General features: G+C 33.2%; 1 protein-coding gene across 6 annotated transcripts in view; it reads right to left on the reverse strand.

Annotated features, from left to right (window-relative positions):
* Positions 1–14,751, reverse strand: part of TANC2 (tetratricopeptide repeat, ankyrin repeat and coiled-coil containing 2) — a 361,529-nt gene that overhangs the window by 322,133 nt on the left and 24,645 nt on the right. For all 6 annotated transcript variants that reach the window (XM_070479550.1, XM_070479549.1, XM_070479548.1 and 3 more), the window contains exon 2: positions 1,122–1,215. In XM_070479550.1, the coding sequence (XP_070335651.1) occupies positions 1,122–1,188 (67 nt within the window). In that variant the 5' untranslated portion in view covers positions 1,189–1,215. The remainder of the gene's footprint in view (positions 1–1,121; positions 1,216–14,751) is intronic.

The following is a 14,751-nucleotide window of genomic DNA, read 5'->3' on the forward strand; positions in this document are numbered from 1 at the left end:
GAGTGGGCTGCTATTTCCTTCTCCAGGGGATCTAACCCAGGGATCAAACCTGAGTCTTCTGTATCAACTGCATTGCAGGCAGATTCTTTACCACTGGGCCACCAGGGAAGCCCATATCACCCACGAAAACTTGTCAAATGCATAAAAATAGGGAACAGAAAAGCTTAAAAGAATATAATAGAAAGGAGAATTTACTGTATAGCACAGAGAATTATATGCATCATCTTATAATAACCTATAAATGAAATATAAACTGCAAAAATATTGACTTGCTGTTGTACACTTGAAACTAACACAATACTGTAAATCGCTACACGTCAATGAAAGAAAATATGATAAAAATCAACAATCCATTTGTAGAAAACAAATATATAGTGTATTAATCTTCAAGATTTCTCCCAAAAAACTATCTATACAGTTTTGGTTTGTTTTTACCTTAAAAGTCTAAGAATTACATACTTATTTTTTTAAAAAAACATCTTTTAATGATTGCAAAAAATGTTCAATTTACATATCATTTTTGGTATAATCCTTTGAGGACTATCTCTATTATTTTTAGTCTCATTCCCCAAAGAGTATCTGGGATTGAAATAATTTTACCGGTTAATTCTTAAAGTAAATTTAGGTCTGGAAGGTCTTTAATATGTACTGCATAGAAACACTGTGCGTAAGTGTGCAGTCACTCAGTCGTGTCCGCCTCTTTGTGACCCCATGGACTGTAGCCCACCAGGCTCCTCTGTTCATGGGATTCTCCAGGCAAGAATACTGGAGTAGGTTGCCATTTCCTTCTCCAGGGGATCTTCCCAACCTAGGGATTGAACCTGGGTCTCCCACATCACAGGCAGATGGTTTACCCCCTGAGCCACCGTGGAAGCCCACTCTCATATATCTGAAACAAGCATTTTTCCTTCAAAACTCTTCATTTACCTGACTATTCCTGATGAGTGTTCAAGTGTTCTTCTTAATAAAAAATATGACAACCTATAGGAATGTAAACTTTTTTTCTAAATTAAATAAGCCATTTAATAAAATATATGAACTGTGGTAGTATTAATTCAGATCCCTAAGAGAACTTTCTTTTCTAAATCATCACACAAAATAAATGAAGCAGAGTTACTCACCACTTGATCTGTTCTTACGACTTGATTTTCCTCCAGTAAGAAGCATCTTGAGGCTATTCCGAAACATGGTTGTACTATTCTAGGACTCACAAAACTACAAAAGAAAATGTGGGAAAATATGTTAGAAAACTTGGTTTGCTATCCAAATACTATTAAGAATTCATTTTAAATGTGCTATTAGGAATTAACCATTCTGCTTATATATATAGTACAGAAATTTTAACTATATGACAGAAACATTTATTTAATTTAATTAGACATTTAAGTATTCCCTTTAAAGTATAATACTTGAGTACCCTAAGAGACAAAGGCAGATATCACTGAGGGTACACAGAAACAGAAAACAATTAGGTAACTATAAATACAGTTTACCACAAGACTCTCCATTTCTTGGACAATTTTCCCAAAACACACACCCAAAGTTTAAGAGTCCAGAACTCACAGCAGCTGCATATTTTCCACTGGTTAAGCCAGAATTTCATCTCACAAGACTACTGATATATGAGAACATCAGGACACATATATTACTAATACCAACCTCTTTATGTCCCACTCCCATCAAAAGAAAACTCCTTACAATTTTGCTATGTCCTCTCTCACCTTCTTAAGAACTTCCATCTAAAAATCTTCTTTCTTTTCTCTCTCACACAGCTTTCATTTTTTTCTCTCTACAGGATCATTCCAGTCATAACATAAACATGCTAGTATGTCCTAACCAAAAGCCAATAAGTAAGCCCCTCTCTTTATTCCCACACGGTCCAATTACTGCTCCTATATCCTTGCTCTTAACAGCAAAATTTCCCACATGTCAGTACCTGAAACCTGCAGACTGAACAGAGCAAGTGTGAATTTAGAACAGAGGTTAACAGCAAATCTCCAAACCAAAGCACACAGAAATTAAAGGCTGAAAAATACGGAACAGTATGAGAGGCATACGGAATCCTTTGAAAGATTCTAACATACATATTATTAAAATCCCAGAAGAAAAGAAAGGAGAAAATAAGAAAGAAGTGATATATGAAGTGACAATAATCAAGAATTTCCTAATACTGATAAGATGTAAAGCCACATCTTTAAACAGCTAGGGAAAAAAATAAACACAATGAAAGAAGCACAATCAGTAGACTGAGAGGAAACTTTCAACAGCAATGATGAATGACACAGATGATGGAATGACTTCTTAAAACTTTTGAAGGAAAAGAGGTGTCAATCAAGAAATCTATGAACAGTTTAAAATATTCTGAAAATAAAAATAATTTTTATTTATTTTATTTATCACCTTTATTTAAAGGTGATTCAGAACACAAAGAACTTATCAGTAAAAGAAATACGAAAAGAGAGTTCTTCCAACAGAAGGAAAATGAGAGCTAGAAAAACAACACAGAAGGAAGAGCCACAGAAAAGGCAAGTATACTGGCAAATATAAATGAACAAGAATTGTTTAAAAATATTACATTAATAACTTGTTAAGCTTAAAGTATATGATGAGTGTGGGTGTTTAGTCGTGTCCAACACTTTGTGGCCCCACAGACCGTAGCCTGCCAGGCTTCTCTGCTCATGGAATTTTCCAGGCAAGAATACTGGAGTAGGTTACCATTTCCTTCTCCAGGGGATCTTCCCAACCGAGGGATCAAACCCACATTTCTTGCTCCTCCTACATTGGCAGGTGGATTCTATGCCAATGTACCACCTGAGAATCCCATAGAGATTTTTCAATGCATAACAACAAAGACAAAAAAGTCAGGAGAGGAATAAACAGAGTTAAAGTGCCCAAGATATCCATCTGCATTGAACAGGATGCGGCAGAAGTAATAATTTCAGAAAACTGCAATAACTCAAAATTCATGTAGTAATTTCTAGCATAGCTATTAAAATTTACTGAGGTGAGAGAAAGAATAATTAAAATATATGACTGAACCAAAGAAGGTAAGAAGGTAAGAAGTGAGAGAAAAAGCATAGTGCGTGTGGATAGAACAGTAGCTTTAAATTCAAATTATATTGTTATTCTGTTAAATACTCTACTAAAAGACTATGGACACATAAAGATTAAATATAAAATGAGAAAAGATATACCATCACATATAGATCACATATAGAAAATAGCAGTTACCAAAGGGGAGAGGCAAATAAGGGATATGCTACAAACTACTGGGCATAAAATAGATAAGCAAGATACTATATAACACAGAGAATTAGTCATTATTTTGTAAGATGTTTTAATGCAGTATAATCTTTAAATTATTGACTGTTTATTTTGTATACCTGAAACTAATACTGTTAAATTGAGGTTATACCTCAATTTTAAAAAGATCATTGATCACAGACCATCAGAATAAATATAATAAAAAATGAAAACATTTGAAACACTGCAAGAATTACTAAAATGTGACAGAGATATGAAGTGAACAAATATTGTTGCAAAAATGGTGCAAATAGACTTGCTTGGCTCAGGGTTGCCACAAATTATCAATTTTGTAAAACAAAACAAAACATAGTATCTGCAAAGCACAATAAAGCAAAGTATAGTAAAACACGGTATGCCTGTATACTATGTTCATAAAATGGAAGGTTCAATATCTTTAAAATATAAATTCTCCATATATTATTCTAAAGAAACAATACAATCTCAGCCAAATTTCAGCAGGCATTTTCTGTGTATGTGGAACTTGAGAAGCTGATTCTAAAAATGCATATGGTAGTGCAAAAAGCGTAGAACATCCAAAGCAATCTTGAAAATGCACAAAAAGCTGAAACATTTACAAGACCCAGTAATTGTGACAGTATAGTACTGGCCTAAGATTCATCGAATGGATCAATGGAACACAAGAGGTAGTCCAGAAAAAGACCTATACTTACACCGTCATCTGTTTTCAACAGTCATTAATGGGTAAAGCAAAGTCTTTTCAACAAATTGTGCTGGAACAAATAGATATCCATTTTTAAAAAATCAATCTTGATCTGTGTCTCACACACTATACATGAAAGTTAATTCAAAGTAAATCAAACATCAAACATCACATAAATGCTGAAATCATAAGGCTTTCCGAAGAAAACACAGGAGAATATCTTCATTATTTAGAAGAAGGTAAAGGAATCTTAGACACAGAAACCAATAACCATAAAATTTCATTAAAATTTAAAAAAAAATCTGCTCATAAAAAATAACATGAAGAAAATGAACAGGCAAGTCACAAACTGCAAGAAATTATGTACAAAACATATCTAATATATATGTATATCTATCTCCAAGATATATTAAAAACAACTACAATTCAATTATAAAGAGACAATTTTTAAAAGGGTAAAGATTTGAATAGACACTTTTTAAAAAAGATATATCTTCTCTTTAACACACTTATTAAAAAAGCTCAACATTATCTGTCATTGGGCAAATACAAATTACATGAGCTACCACTATATTCCCACCAAAAGAACTAATTTTGTGAAGCCTGATGATATCAAATATTGACCAGGAAGGAGGACAACAGAAATTCTTAATACACCATTTCAGGAATAAAATGGTACAGTTTGCTTTGGAGAGTTTATTATAAAACAAAGATTAAACCTAACATATGACTCCGCCCTTTACATATTTACCCAGAAGAAATGAAAACACACGTGCTTAAAAAGACTAGTACAATTTTCATAGAAGACTTAATCATAACAGCCAAAAACTAACACAGATGTGCATCAACAGGAAAAATGGATAAACTATGATATTTTCTGTCAGTGGAATACTACTCAGCAATTAAAAGGTATGAACTATTCATATATTCAAAAACACAAATCAATCTCTATATTACACTGAGTAAAAACCTATAGCTGTACTGCATACATTAAAATGTATGCAATAATATGGTAAGAAAAAATTAGAATTAAAAAATCAGAACAATTGTCTCTTAGGGCAGATATGAGAATTAAATAAGAAAAGGCATGAGTAAACTCTCCAGTGTGCTAGTAATATTCTGTATCTTGAGGGAGCTTGAGATACACAAATGCATATATTTGTCAAAACTAAGCCAATGTTCACACCAAATTTATGGATTATATTCCATATTAATTTTACTTAATATAAAAGAAAATATTGAACTTTACTTAATGATATTCATGCTTCAATATTTAGAGGAAAGCCTACTGATATATACAATTACTTTGAAATGCATTAAAAAATAAGATAAAATGATGGATGAAGGAAGGAAGGCACATATATAATAGAACAATTATAGCAATATGTTAACACAAGATTCTAAGCAGTGGGTATACATATGTTAAATGTAAAACTGTGCTAAATATTCTATGAACCTGAACTTTTTTAGTAAGGTAAAAATACATTCCCACAAAAGAAACTCTAGGACCAGATGATTTCAACAATTTAAAGAAGCAGTAATACCAATTTTATACAAACTGTCCCAGACAGTAGAAAAATAGGGAGTATTTCCAAACATGTTTTCTAAAGATAGCAAAAGCCTGTTAACAAAAGCCAAAAAAATTGCTATAAGAAAGAAATATTACACACCTCTCTTTTGCCATGGATACAAAAATTCTAAACAAAATATTGGCAAAATCAAATATACCAATATATAGATCAGGATGAAGTGGAGGTTTAATTCAGAAATGCAAAAATGATTTAACACATGAAAGTCAATTAACCATGTAAAAAGAGAAATAAACCATATAATCAATAGATGATTTAATTTTATCAATAATTTAATCAGTGAAACAAAAGCAATTGATAAAATTTAATACTTGTTCATGATTTTTTTAAAACTTATACAAAACTAGAAATAAAGAGAAGTTTTTTTAATACTACACAGTGTATCTTTTTTAAAGCCTATAGCAAAAATAATACGTAATGGTGAATGACTGCAAACATTCCCCAAGACTGAAGAATATGACCGCTTCTTACCACCCCTTCTACTTAACATGGTCCAAGAGGTCTTTAGTCAGTACAAAAACGTAAGAACATGAAACAGAAAATATAAAAATGGAGAAGAAACAAAAATGTCACCTTCACAAACAGTATGATTTGCTTAGACAATCTAAAAGAATTTATAAACTATTAGAGTAATACATGAATTTAGCAAGGTCATTAGATACAACATAAAACAAAGATTTAAAGTGAACACTAACAAATAACTTATTCTTTTCACCAGTGAAAATAAATATGGTGATGAATCCTAAAAATATAAAGCACTTATGAAATATTCCTTTTACATATTCATCTTGAGAGTCAATTTTTAGGTTTTTTTCCCATCTAATCTTACTTTAAAAGACTATCTGAGAAGCAAAAAGTTCTAAGCTTGATAGGTACTTACTTCACTAATATTTGAAAGACTTGAAAAAATTGTATGTTGGGGTATATAAAAAATACACTTCATGTTTTAAAACATACTATGAAATTTGAATAGTAAATTTTATAACTTAAAATTTTCGTAGACATGAACAATTATGTATCAGATTTTCTGTGTGTGTACAAGTGAGAAAATATATTATGCAAAATATTATATATATGATCTAATTTTCTTCACTTTCATGATCTAATTTAGTCCTCATCGAAACCTCCTTAACACAGGGATTATCTGCTTCATTTTTAAAAGGAAGCTGAAATAAAGAAAAGTGAAATCGCATGTTCACAGCTACACTGCTAATAAATGCTTAAGGCCGTATCTGATGTTCAAATATGGGCTGTCCTCAGCATCTCTTCTTAAATAAGAAACACTTAATAAGTCTGTTTAAAAGAGCTGAAACAAAATTTCTAAATACAGTGATCCAAATTAAAAATTCCATATAAGTACCGTTACAGGTTGGCGTTAAGTCTTTGCCAACGCATAAAGAAAAATTTTGATACAACTCATTTGGGGGTGGGGGGAGAAAAGAGATCCTGCGTTAGTGAACATCATGATGTCCCACCCAGATACTCATTATAGGATCAGCACATACGTCTCCTCAGGAGTTACTGGCAGAGAATTGCTCACTACTGATGAGAGTCAACAATGACTCATTAGTATAGGGGTACAAAAGACCACCTCCTTTAACTCAAGGGGAGCAACTATGTGGAATGATGTATGCTCCAAAGCTCTCATCCATCTCTTTCTAACCTTTATTTTTCTTCAAATATTTATCTCTAAATGATATATTATAACCTGTTTATTACCTATTCCCCTACTAGAATATAAGCTTCAAGAGGTCATGAAAGCTGCTTATTTAACTCACTGTGATAAGCCCATAACTGAAGAATAATACCTGGTAAACAGTAGGTACCAAATACTTACTGAATTAATCAATCAATTTCTTCAGTTTGTATATCACTGTTCAAAGCAAACCCGTGTAGAGCAACCTCATCTTACCCTTTTTATACTCAATGCCCAGCTCATAGTAGGCTTTTAACACTTCTGAAATTAGTAAATAAATCAATGAAAAATTGAGCAGATTTGATTCATTAGATTATTAACTTGGTAAAGGGACTAATATAACTTCAATAGACAAAAACAGGTTATGAACTAACTAGAATAAAGACTAAAGTGACTGTGTGTCAGAGAAGGGTATACAAATTCTGGGCAAGTTCAAATTTTCATCTGAAGAAAAACCAAGAAATTTTAGTCATACTTCAACTTTGGCCTAACTCAGACCTTACTACTATGTACAGTTCTTCAAAGTTGCAAAAGGAAAACAAACATATAGGCATAGGTTATTATTAGCAGAAAAATTACTACTTAAAATTTACTAAAACTAGGAGTCAAAAAGAGTAAAAATTTTATACCTCAAAATAAACCAAGACAACATTCTAAAGTTAAGAAAAACTGATGAGTGAAATTAATTACAATTATAATCACTTTTTGAAGTACAGAGGTTTTTTGTCTTTGCTAGTCCTAAAACATTTTATAAAAACTGACTAAAATGTATAAAGAATGAAATGAAACATAAAATACTTATTTAAGGCTAATTATCCATCTCATTGTTACATTTTGATAAAAATGACTCTATTATTTAACATACCATTAGAAAATTTATTGTAATAAAATATTAATATAGAAACTACAAAATTGAAGCTAAGTGGAAAATGACAGTTTGATCTAATTGGATTTATGACAGTAATATATGGCTAAATTTCATTCTACTTTTCCAAGTTTCAGATCCAATTTTTTCTTTTTTAATGTTAACTCTCTAGGAGAAATCAAATAAATTCCTGGCAAGTGACTCTCTGGCATAAGAATAACAAACAACATTCATAGAACCCCAGTCATTTATAATAGTCTTATAACTGATGCAGGCCTTATGTTATCTACATGGCCCCTAAGTTTTTATGTTTGTGACACCTGGTCTACACCATTCAGGAACTAATGACTATTCTCATGCTAATGTTCCATCGAGGCTGGAAGCTCAATATCCTGTATCTCAATACCTTTTTGAACTATTTTATTAGTGGGCAATCAATTTTCATTTTCAATGTTCATCCCTCCTGCACACTTAAAGCCCTTTTCTTACTCTGTTACTCAAAAAGGAGCACAATATGCCTCCTTCATTTAAATATTTATATAATAATGTAATTAAATTAACTCCTAAGCACTTCTGTACCATTTGGGCTAAATGATCACAGAATTCCCTTTAACTTTTCCATATCAGCAAGGTCACCACTGAAAACCTAGCAGCTGACACAGAAGCTGGTACATAAAAGGCATTTAGCAAATATTTGTTTAAAGGCATAACAGGTTCCAAAAAATGGACTCATAAATAATCTAAAAGAGAAAGAGAGGACAGAAGATCTCAAAAGAGTATGCACGTAACTATTACAGGAAAAGGAAATAACCAATGACAGATGCAATAATGTGAACCATGAGAATACTAGTTAAAAAAATAAATCCAGCTGCATAAACTGGAACTTTTGAAAAACTCTACATTAAAAAAAGATAATAACAGGACAAAATCAATACAAGAAAGAAGAATCATTTGCCCACTATCTGCAAGTTGCATGTTGTTCATCTCTGAAAGGCATGTAGAATGATCAGTATATTATCAAGAATGGCTTTCCATTGAATAGGTAAATTGCAAAATGTCTCAGACACATTCCATGAAATAACTTTGGAAGTACTTATAATTAATCAAAGATAAAAGAGTGAAAATACAGAGATGGAAGGACTAAGGGAAATCTAGAGTATCCACTACAATATACAACAACCATAACATGTCTTCTAGAACTTTTTTGAACAAGTTATATCCAGAGAAGTCTTGGACTGAACAGAATTACCTGAGTTCTGTCCACAGATAAACTGATAATTTCCCTAACAGATCAATTCTGAACTGCACTGAAGAGCTTCAAATTATGCAATCTCATTCAAGATTTGAGGGCACAGGAGGGAATGCAGGGCAATTGGCTTCTCAAGCAAGAGGAGAAACTGATAATACACTCCATCTTAAGCTCAATCATCTTACTGTAATGGCCACACCAGGATGCTCACTCTATAAGCATATGAAAAGTAAAGGACAACGTGGGAGTTTACAGCAGCTTTATTTATAACTATCCACACTTGGAAACAACCAAGATGTCCTTAAGCAGGTGAGCAAATAAATCAACCATAGTATCCAGGTATTGGAATATTATCCAACATGAAAAAGAAGTGAGCTATCAAGTTATGAGAAGACATAGAGGAAACTTAAGTGCATATTAAAAAAGTGAAAGCAGCCAATCTAAAAAGACTACATACTATAGTATTCCAATTGCATGACATTCTGCAAAAGGAAAATCTATGAATACTAAAAACATTAGTGGTTGCTTGGAGCTAAAGAGAGGAGGGAGGGATGAACAGGCAAAGTAGAGGATTTTTAGGGGAGTGAAACTCTTCTGTATGATATTATAATGGTAGATATATGTCATTATACACTTGTCAAAACCCACAGAATATATACAAGGATGAACCCTAATATAAACCATGGATTTTGGGTGATAATGATGTGTCAATGTAGGTTCATCAATTTTAACAAATGGACCACTGAAATGCAGGATATTGACTACAGGGAAGGTTGTATGTTTGTGGGGATAGGGGTACAGAGGAACTCTGTATTTTCTCCTTAATTCTGCTATGAATCCAAAACTGCTCTAAATCATAAAGCTTATTAATTTTCTTTAAAAAGAGAATGAGGGAGGCAGAAGGGAAGGGATGACCCAATAAAAGGGAAATGATCAAATTTCACAGTATTCATATGAAATACTATGAATGATGGAACACTATATATAGTTTAAATGGTATGCAGTACATCTATTCTAAGGTTAAAAATTCTCGAAGCTTTAAGTGCAAAACAGCAAGTCTTAGAGCAATGTGTTCAGTATAGACTTATAATTTTAAAAACTATGAGCTGTATTGACCTGTACTAGATATACACATCAATTTAAAACTGTGGAGTAAAACTTGTGAGAGAAGATACATAAAACTTTACAGTGATTTCCACAGGAGATGAGTACAATGTTGAAAGGAAGATAAATGTGAAGCTTTTATTAAATATATTTGTATAATTTTTAAAAAACAATAAACTAAAACCAGTGTGATCCACAGTAAATTCAACATCTCTGTCAAGTTCCAAAACATTTTCATCACCCCCAAAGTATTTATTCAATATTGATGTCAGTACAGATTTTTAAATTATTCATTAAGTCAGCATAAATTTTCTGTGATGCCTCTAAAGAGCAGATAAGATCTCAAAGGGTGTCGGATGAAAGAGCACTCTAGAAAATCTTTGCCTTCCAAGCTTGCTACCTCTCAGATATCTCACCAACCTACAATGTTTCAGTGCATATCCAATGGAATATATACCCTGCAAATTCCAAAATCATTTTTTAAAGTTTAGATCCTTCTCAATACACCCATTTTCTAATAAAATAATTTAAAGTTACATTACAGAAGTGTTTTGTCACCAGGTCAGTAAAAGGTCAAGTGAAATGTGGAGTATTTACAGAACTGCCACTACCACTTCCTGCATCGTTTGCTTTCCCTTGGTTTCTCCAAACCATATAATGAACCAGTCCAGCATGCCTGTGAAGTTAAAATTAAACTTCTATTTTAGAGACAAAGTTCAGGCACTAAGCATTCTTATAAATAACATCAAGAAACAACCAAAACACATAAACACGCAGCAAAACTTTATTTTAGTAACATAGGGTAACTAAAATTCTTTACAAATTATATTCTTGCACTTAAGAAGGCTCCTCTTCTTCTAAAAAACGAAAAATACAGATGGAAAAACTGCCTCCAATCTTAACCTAGTGATAAATTTTACTAGAAATTTTAACCTAGAAATAAGTTATTTACATAAAGTGGTTTTTGATTTATTCAACATTTATTATGAATGAGTTGAGTATAAGGCCTTGAACAGAAGGAAATTTTTCAAACGTTAAGAACAGTTCCTGCCTAAAAGGAGCATCCAGTCTGGTAAACAGAATTAAGAAAAAGTAAACCCAAGTAAAATGAAAAATAGAAAGTGTGAGGTATCACAAGAGAAATACAAAATGTAATGGAATTTACAAGAGGGAGAGATTACTGACAAGATTAAGAAAACATTTAAGTGTCTATTAACATGTGTCCAGCACAATGCTGAACTAGGATAGTACCACTATCCTGCCCTCAAGAAACTTAGAGCTGATAGGTGAATAAGAAACCTTATAAATGGCTTATTATAAAACTCAGTGATAGAGGTATTCACAAAATGCCTAGTAGTACAATAAACTTTATGTGCTTATCTACCCACCTTTTAGATAGTGGGTGAAAATAATCCTAATGATTTAACACAAAATTATTCTGCTGGCTTACTGACCATTTTTTAGGGGCTAAAACATAAAGAAAAAAGTGTAAGGAACATTATTTCATCATATCCCCTATCTTAAAAATACAATCACAAAAACCACTGTCTTCATAAAGCATGGTTATTAGACCTAAGGATGGTTTCTAGGACAGTTTACACAAGACACTTTGTAATCAAAGTTAAACATTCTTATTAGTGACAAAACATTAACAGGACTTATAAGAACAGGAATCCATCTATATCAATACATTAACTGGGAAATAATTTACTTCACAAGCAATGACTGGATGGTCTCAGACTCTGTGATAACCTAAAACCAAAAACTGTCAATGAACTCATAGTCTTGAGAGCAATTAATACAATAGCTATGTTATCATTAAAGAGATCAAAATAAGTTACCCACAAGAAGAGTAACTTTTGTTGACCAAAACAGTCAATGCAGGGATAACAATAATGATGTTTAGTTGTAGTAAGAAATTAACTACTCTGATCAGGTTATCTGTCTGTCAAGGCAAGCTTTTCCATGATTTCATTATGAAATATGGATATAGTCAAACAAACTGATCCAATCGGATCATTTTCAAAATTTCAAAAATGTTATATATCCCTTTATTTGGCTTCTACCCTATCCCCAGCTGTCTGTTTCAAACATTTATGGATAATGCCAGTACCAGCCTCTGGTTTCTGAAACTGACAGACACAGGAAGCAGAAATACCAGAAGGGAGGCCAAGTTTGATGAGAAGAAGGCTCAGAAGACGATGCAAAGCAGATGGCTCAATTTTCCCAGAAATTTCGCCAAGTCAGAACCAGTAATAGATATCACGTTTCCCAATATCTATCCTGAATCATCATACAAAACAAGTTAAAAAAAAAAAAACAAGTAAGAGACATAATTATAATAGTGTAATGGCAAGATCCGCGACTGGGGGACATTCCCCTCATCAGCTACTAGCTGGGTGAGCATGAGCACACCAGCCTTTCAAAGCCTCCATTTCCCACCTTGTAAATCATACCCAGTAACAGAAAAGCACCCTTCCAATCATCTGTTGTGGAAATTAAGGGAACTAGAGCAAGTAAAAAGCACTTGGCACAGTCTGGCACCTACAAAGTGATCGATAAACAATAAACTGTCAAAGGAAAATCAGAATTAATTGGGGATATAAACCATCATCAATTTTTCCCATATCTTCTGATCATCACTTTTCTAAACCCCTTAATTCTTCCTACATTAGCTGCCTATTTCTTCCTTTTAAAAATGTCACAGGCACTTCCCTGGTGCTACAGTGGATAGGAATCCGTTTGCCAGTGCAGGGGACATGAGTTCAGTCCCTGGTCTGGGAAGATCCCACATGTGGCAGGGCAGCTAAGCCTGTGCACCACAAACTACTGAAGCCTCTGTGCCTGGAGCCTGTGCTCCACCAGCAGAGAGACCACTGCAACGAGAAGCCTGCACATCACAACTAAGAGTAGCCCTCACTCGCCCCAGCTAGAGAAAGCCCGCACACAGCAACAGAAACCCAGCACAGCCATAACAAAGAAATGAAGCTTTTTAAAATGTCACCTTCCCAGAGTAGACTTTTGCATAAGTAAAATAATTTTTCATAGCTTCTCTGAGATAAATTTCAAGGGAAAGTTTACATAAAAACCACGTCTTCTTTTCTCCATCATGAAGGATGTAGAGAACCTTGATTCTTTCTGCCTCTATGTTCAGTTCCTGGGCATGCTGAAGAAGTGTGAGCTGGCACTGGTTTTGTCTTTTGAAAAGAACTTCAGAGCTGCCCCTGAGTGCTGCATATGTAAATGTGGGGTATTTAAGTCATATTAAGGACCATCTTATTATATTTGCCCTAGTTATGTAGCCTAAATTGTACATCATTAAAAAATATTCCCTTATTTTCCTCCCAAATCCTGACTTGCCTATTTAGGGCTACAACCCAGAGTAATTGTTATTATAACTTAACACACAAACTCACTGTACATCAATTGCATTTAAACTTCAAAAATTCATTCTTACACATGAACACCATTGCTGTTCTCAACATACAACCAGAAAAATACCTCATTATTATACAGCGGAAGCGTAAGTGTAAGTATAGTATGAGGAAAGCTGAAGAAAATCTACAAAAAAGCAATTAAAGCAAGAAAGTAGGTCCAGTCTAAGACATTCTGAGACTAAAGTAATCTGATTTCCCAGAGAGTTGTCCCTTACTTGCAAGAAAAATTATTGCTCTCATCAAGCAGAAATACCACAGGTCAATCAAAAAGATTATATTTAGTAGAGATTTACTATGTTGACTATATAAACCATGGAGGATGTGCAATCTTCCTAATATGGCTTTTCTAATCATGTTATTTCTCTTATTTCTACATTTTAGTCTCGGGTCCCCTTTAGTCACGTGCCCCCTTTCCCTTTACTGTATTTACTCCCTACTACATCTTCATCATCATCACTTCAGCAGATAATTATTGAAACGCTCACTCAGCCAGAAACTGGGCAAAGCATTTCAGGTGCATTCATTTCACCACAAAATCCTATGAAATGAGTCTTATAGGATGAAAAAACTGAGGCTTCCAAGGATCAAATACCTTGCCACAAATTACACACCCAGCAAATAAAACAAGTGAACTCAGATCTATCAAACTCCCAAACCTGTGCCTGTAATCACTTCCTCCCTATATACTATGAGAAAATGTTTTAAAATGTCTTTAGCATGTTTGGCATATAAAATTAAATAAATATTTTCTGAATGGATAAGTTTAATTATTCTGACATTCAAAGATTTCCCACTGGGAAAGATAAGGAAATTCCCACTATTTCTTAAGACAAACCTTCTTCCC

This window comes from Odocoileus virginianus, chromosome 17 (assembly GCF_023699985.2).
Source record: "Odocoileus virginianus isolate 20LAN1187 ecotype Illinois chromosome 17, Ovbor_1.2, whole genome shotgun sequence".
Taxonomy (NCBI): Eukaryota; Metazoa; Chordata; class Mammalia; order Artiodactyla; family Cervidae; genus Odocoileus; species Odocoileus virginianus.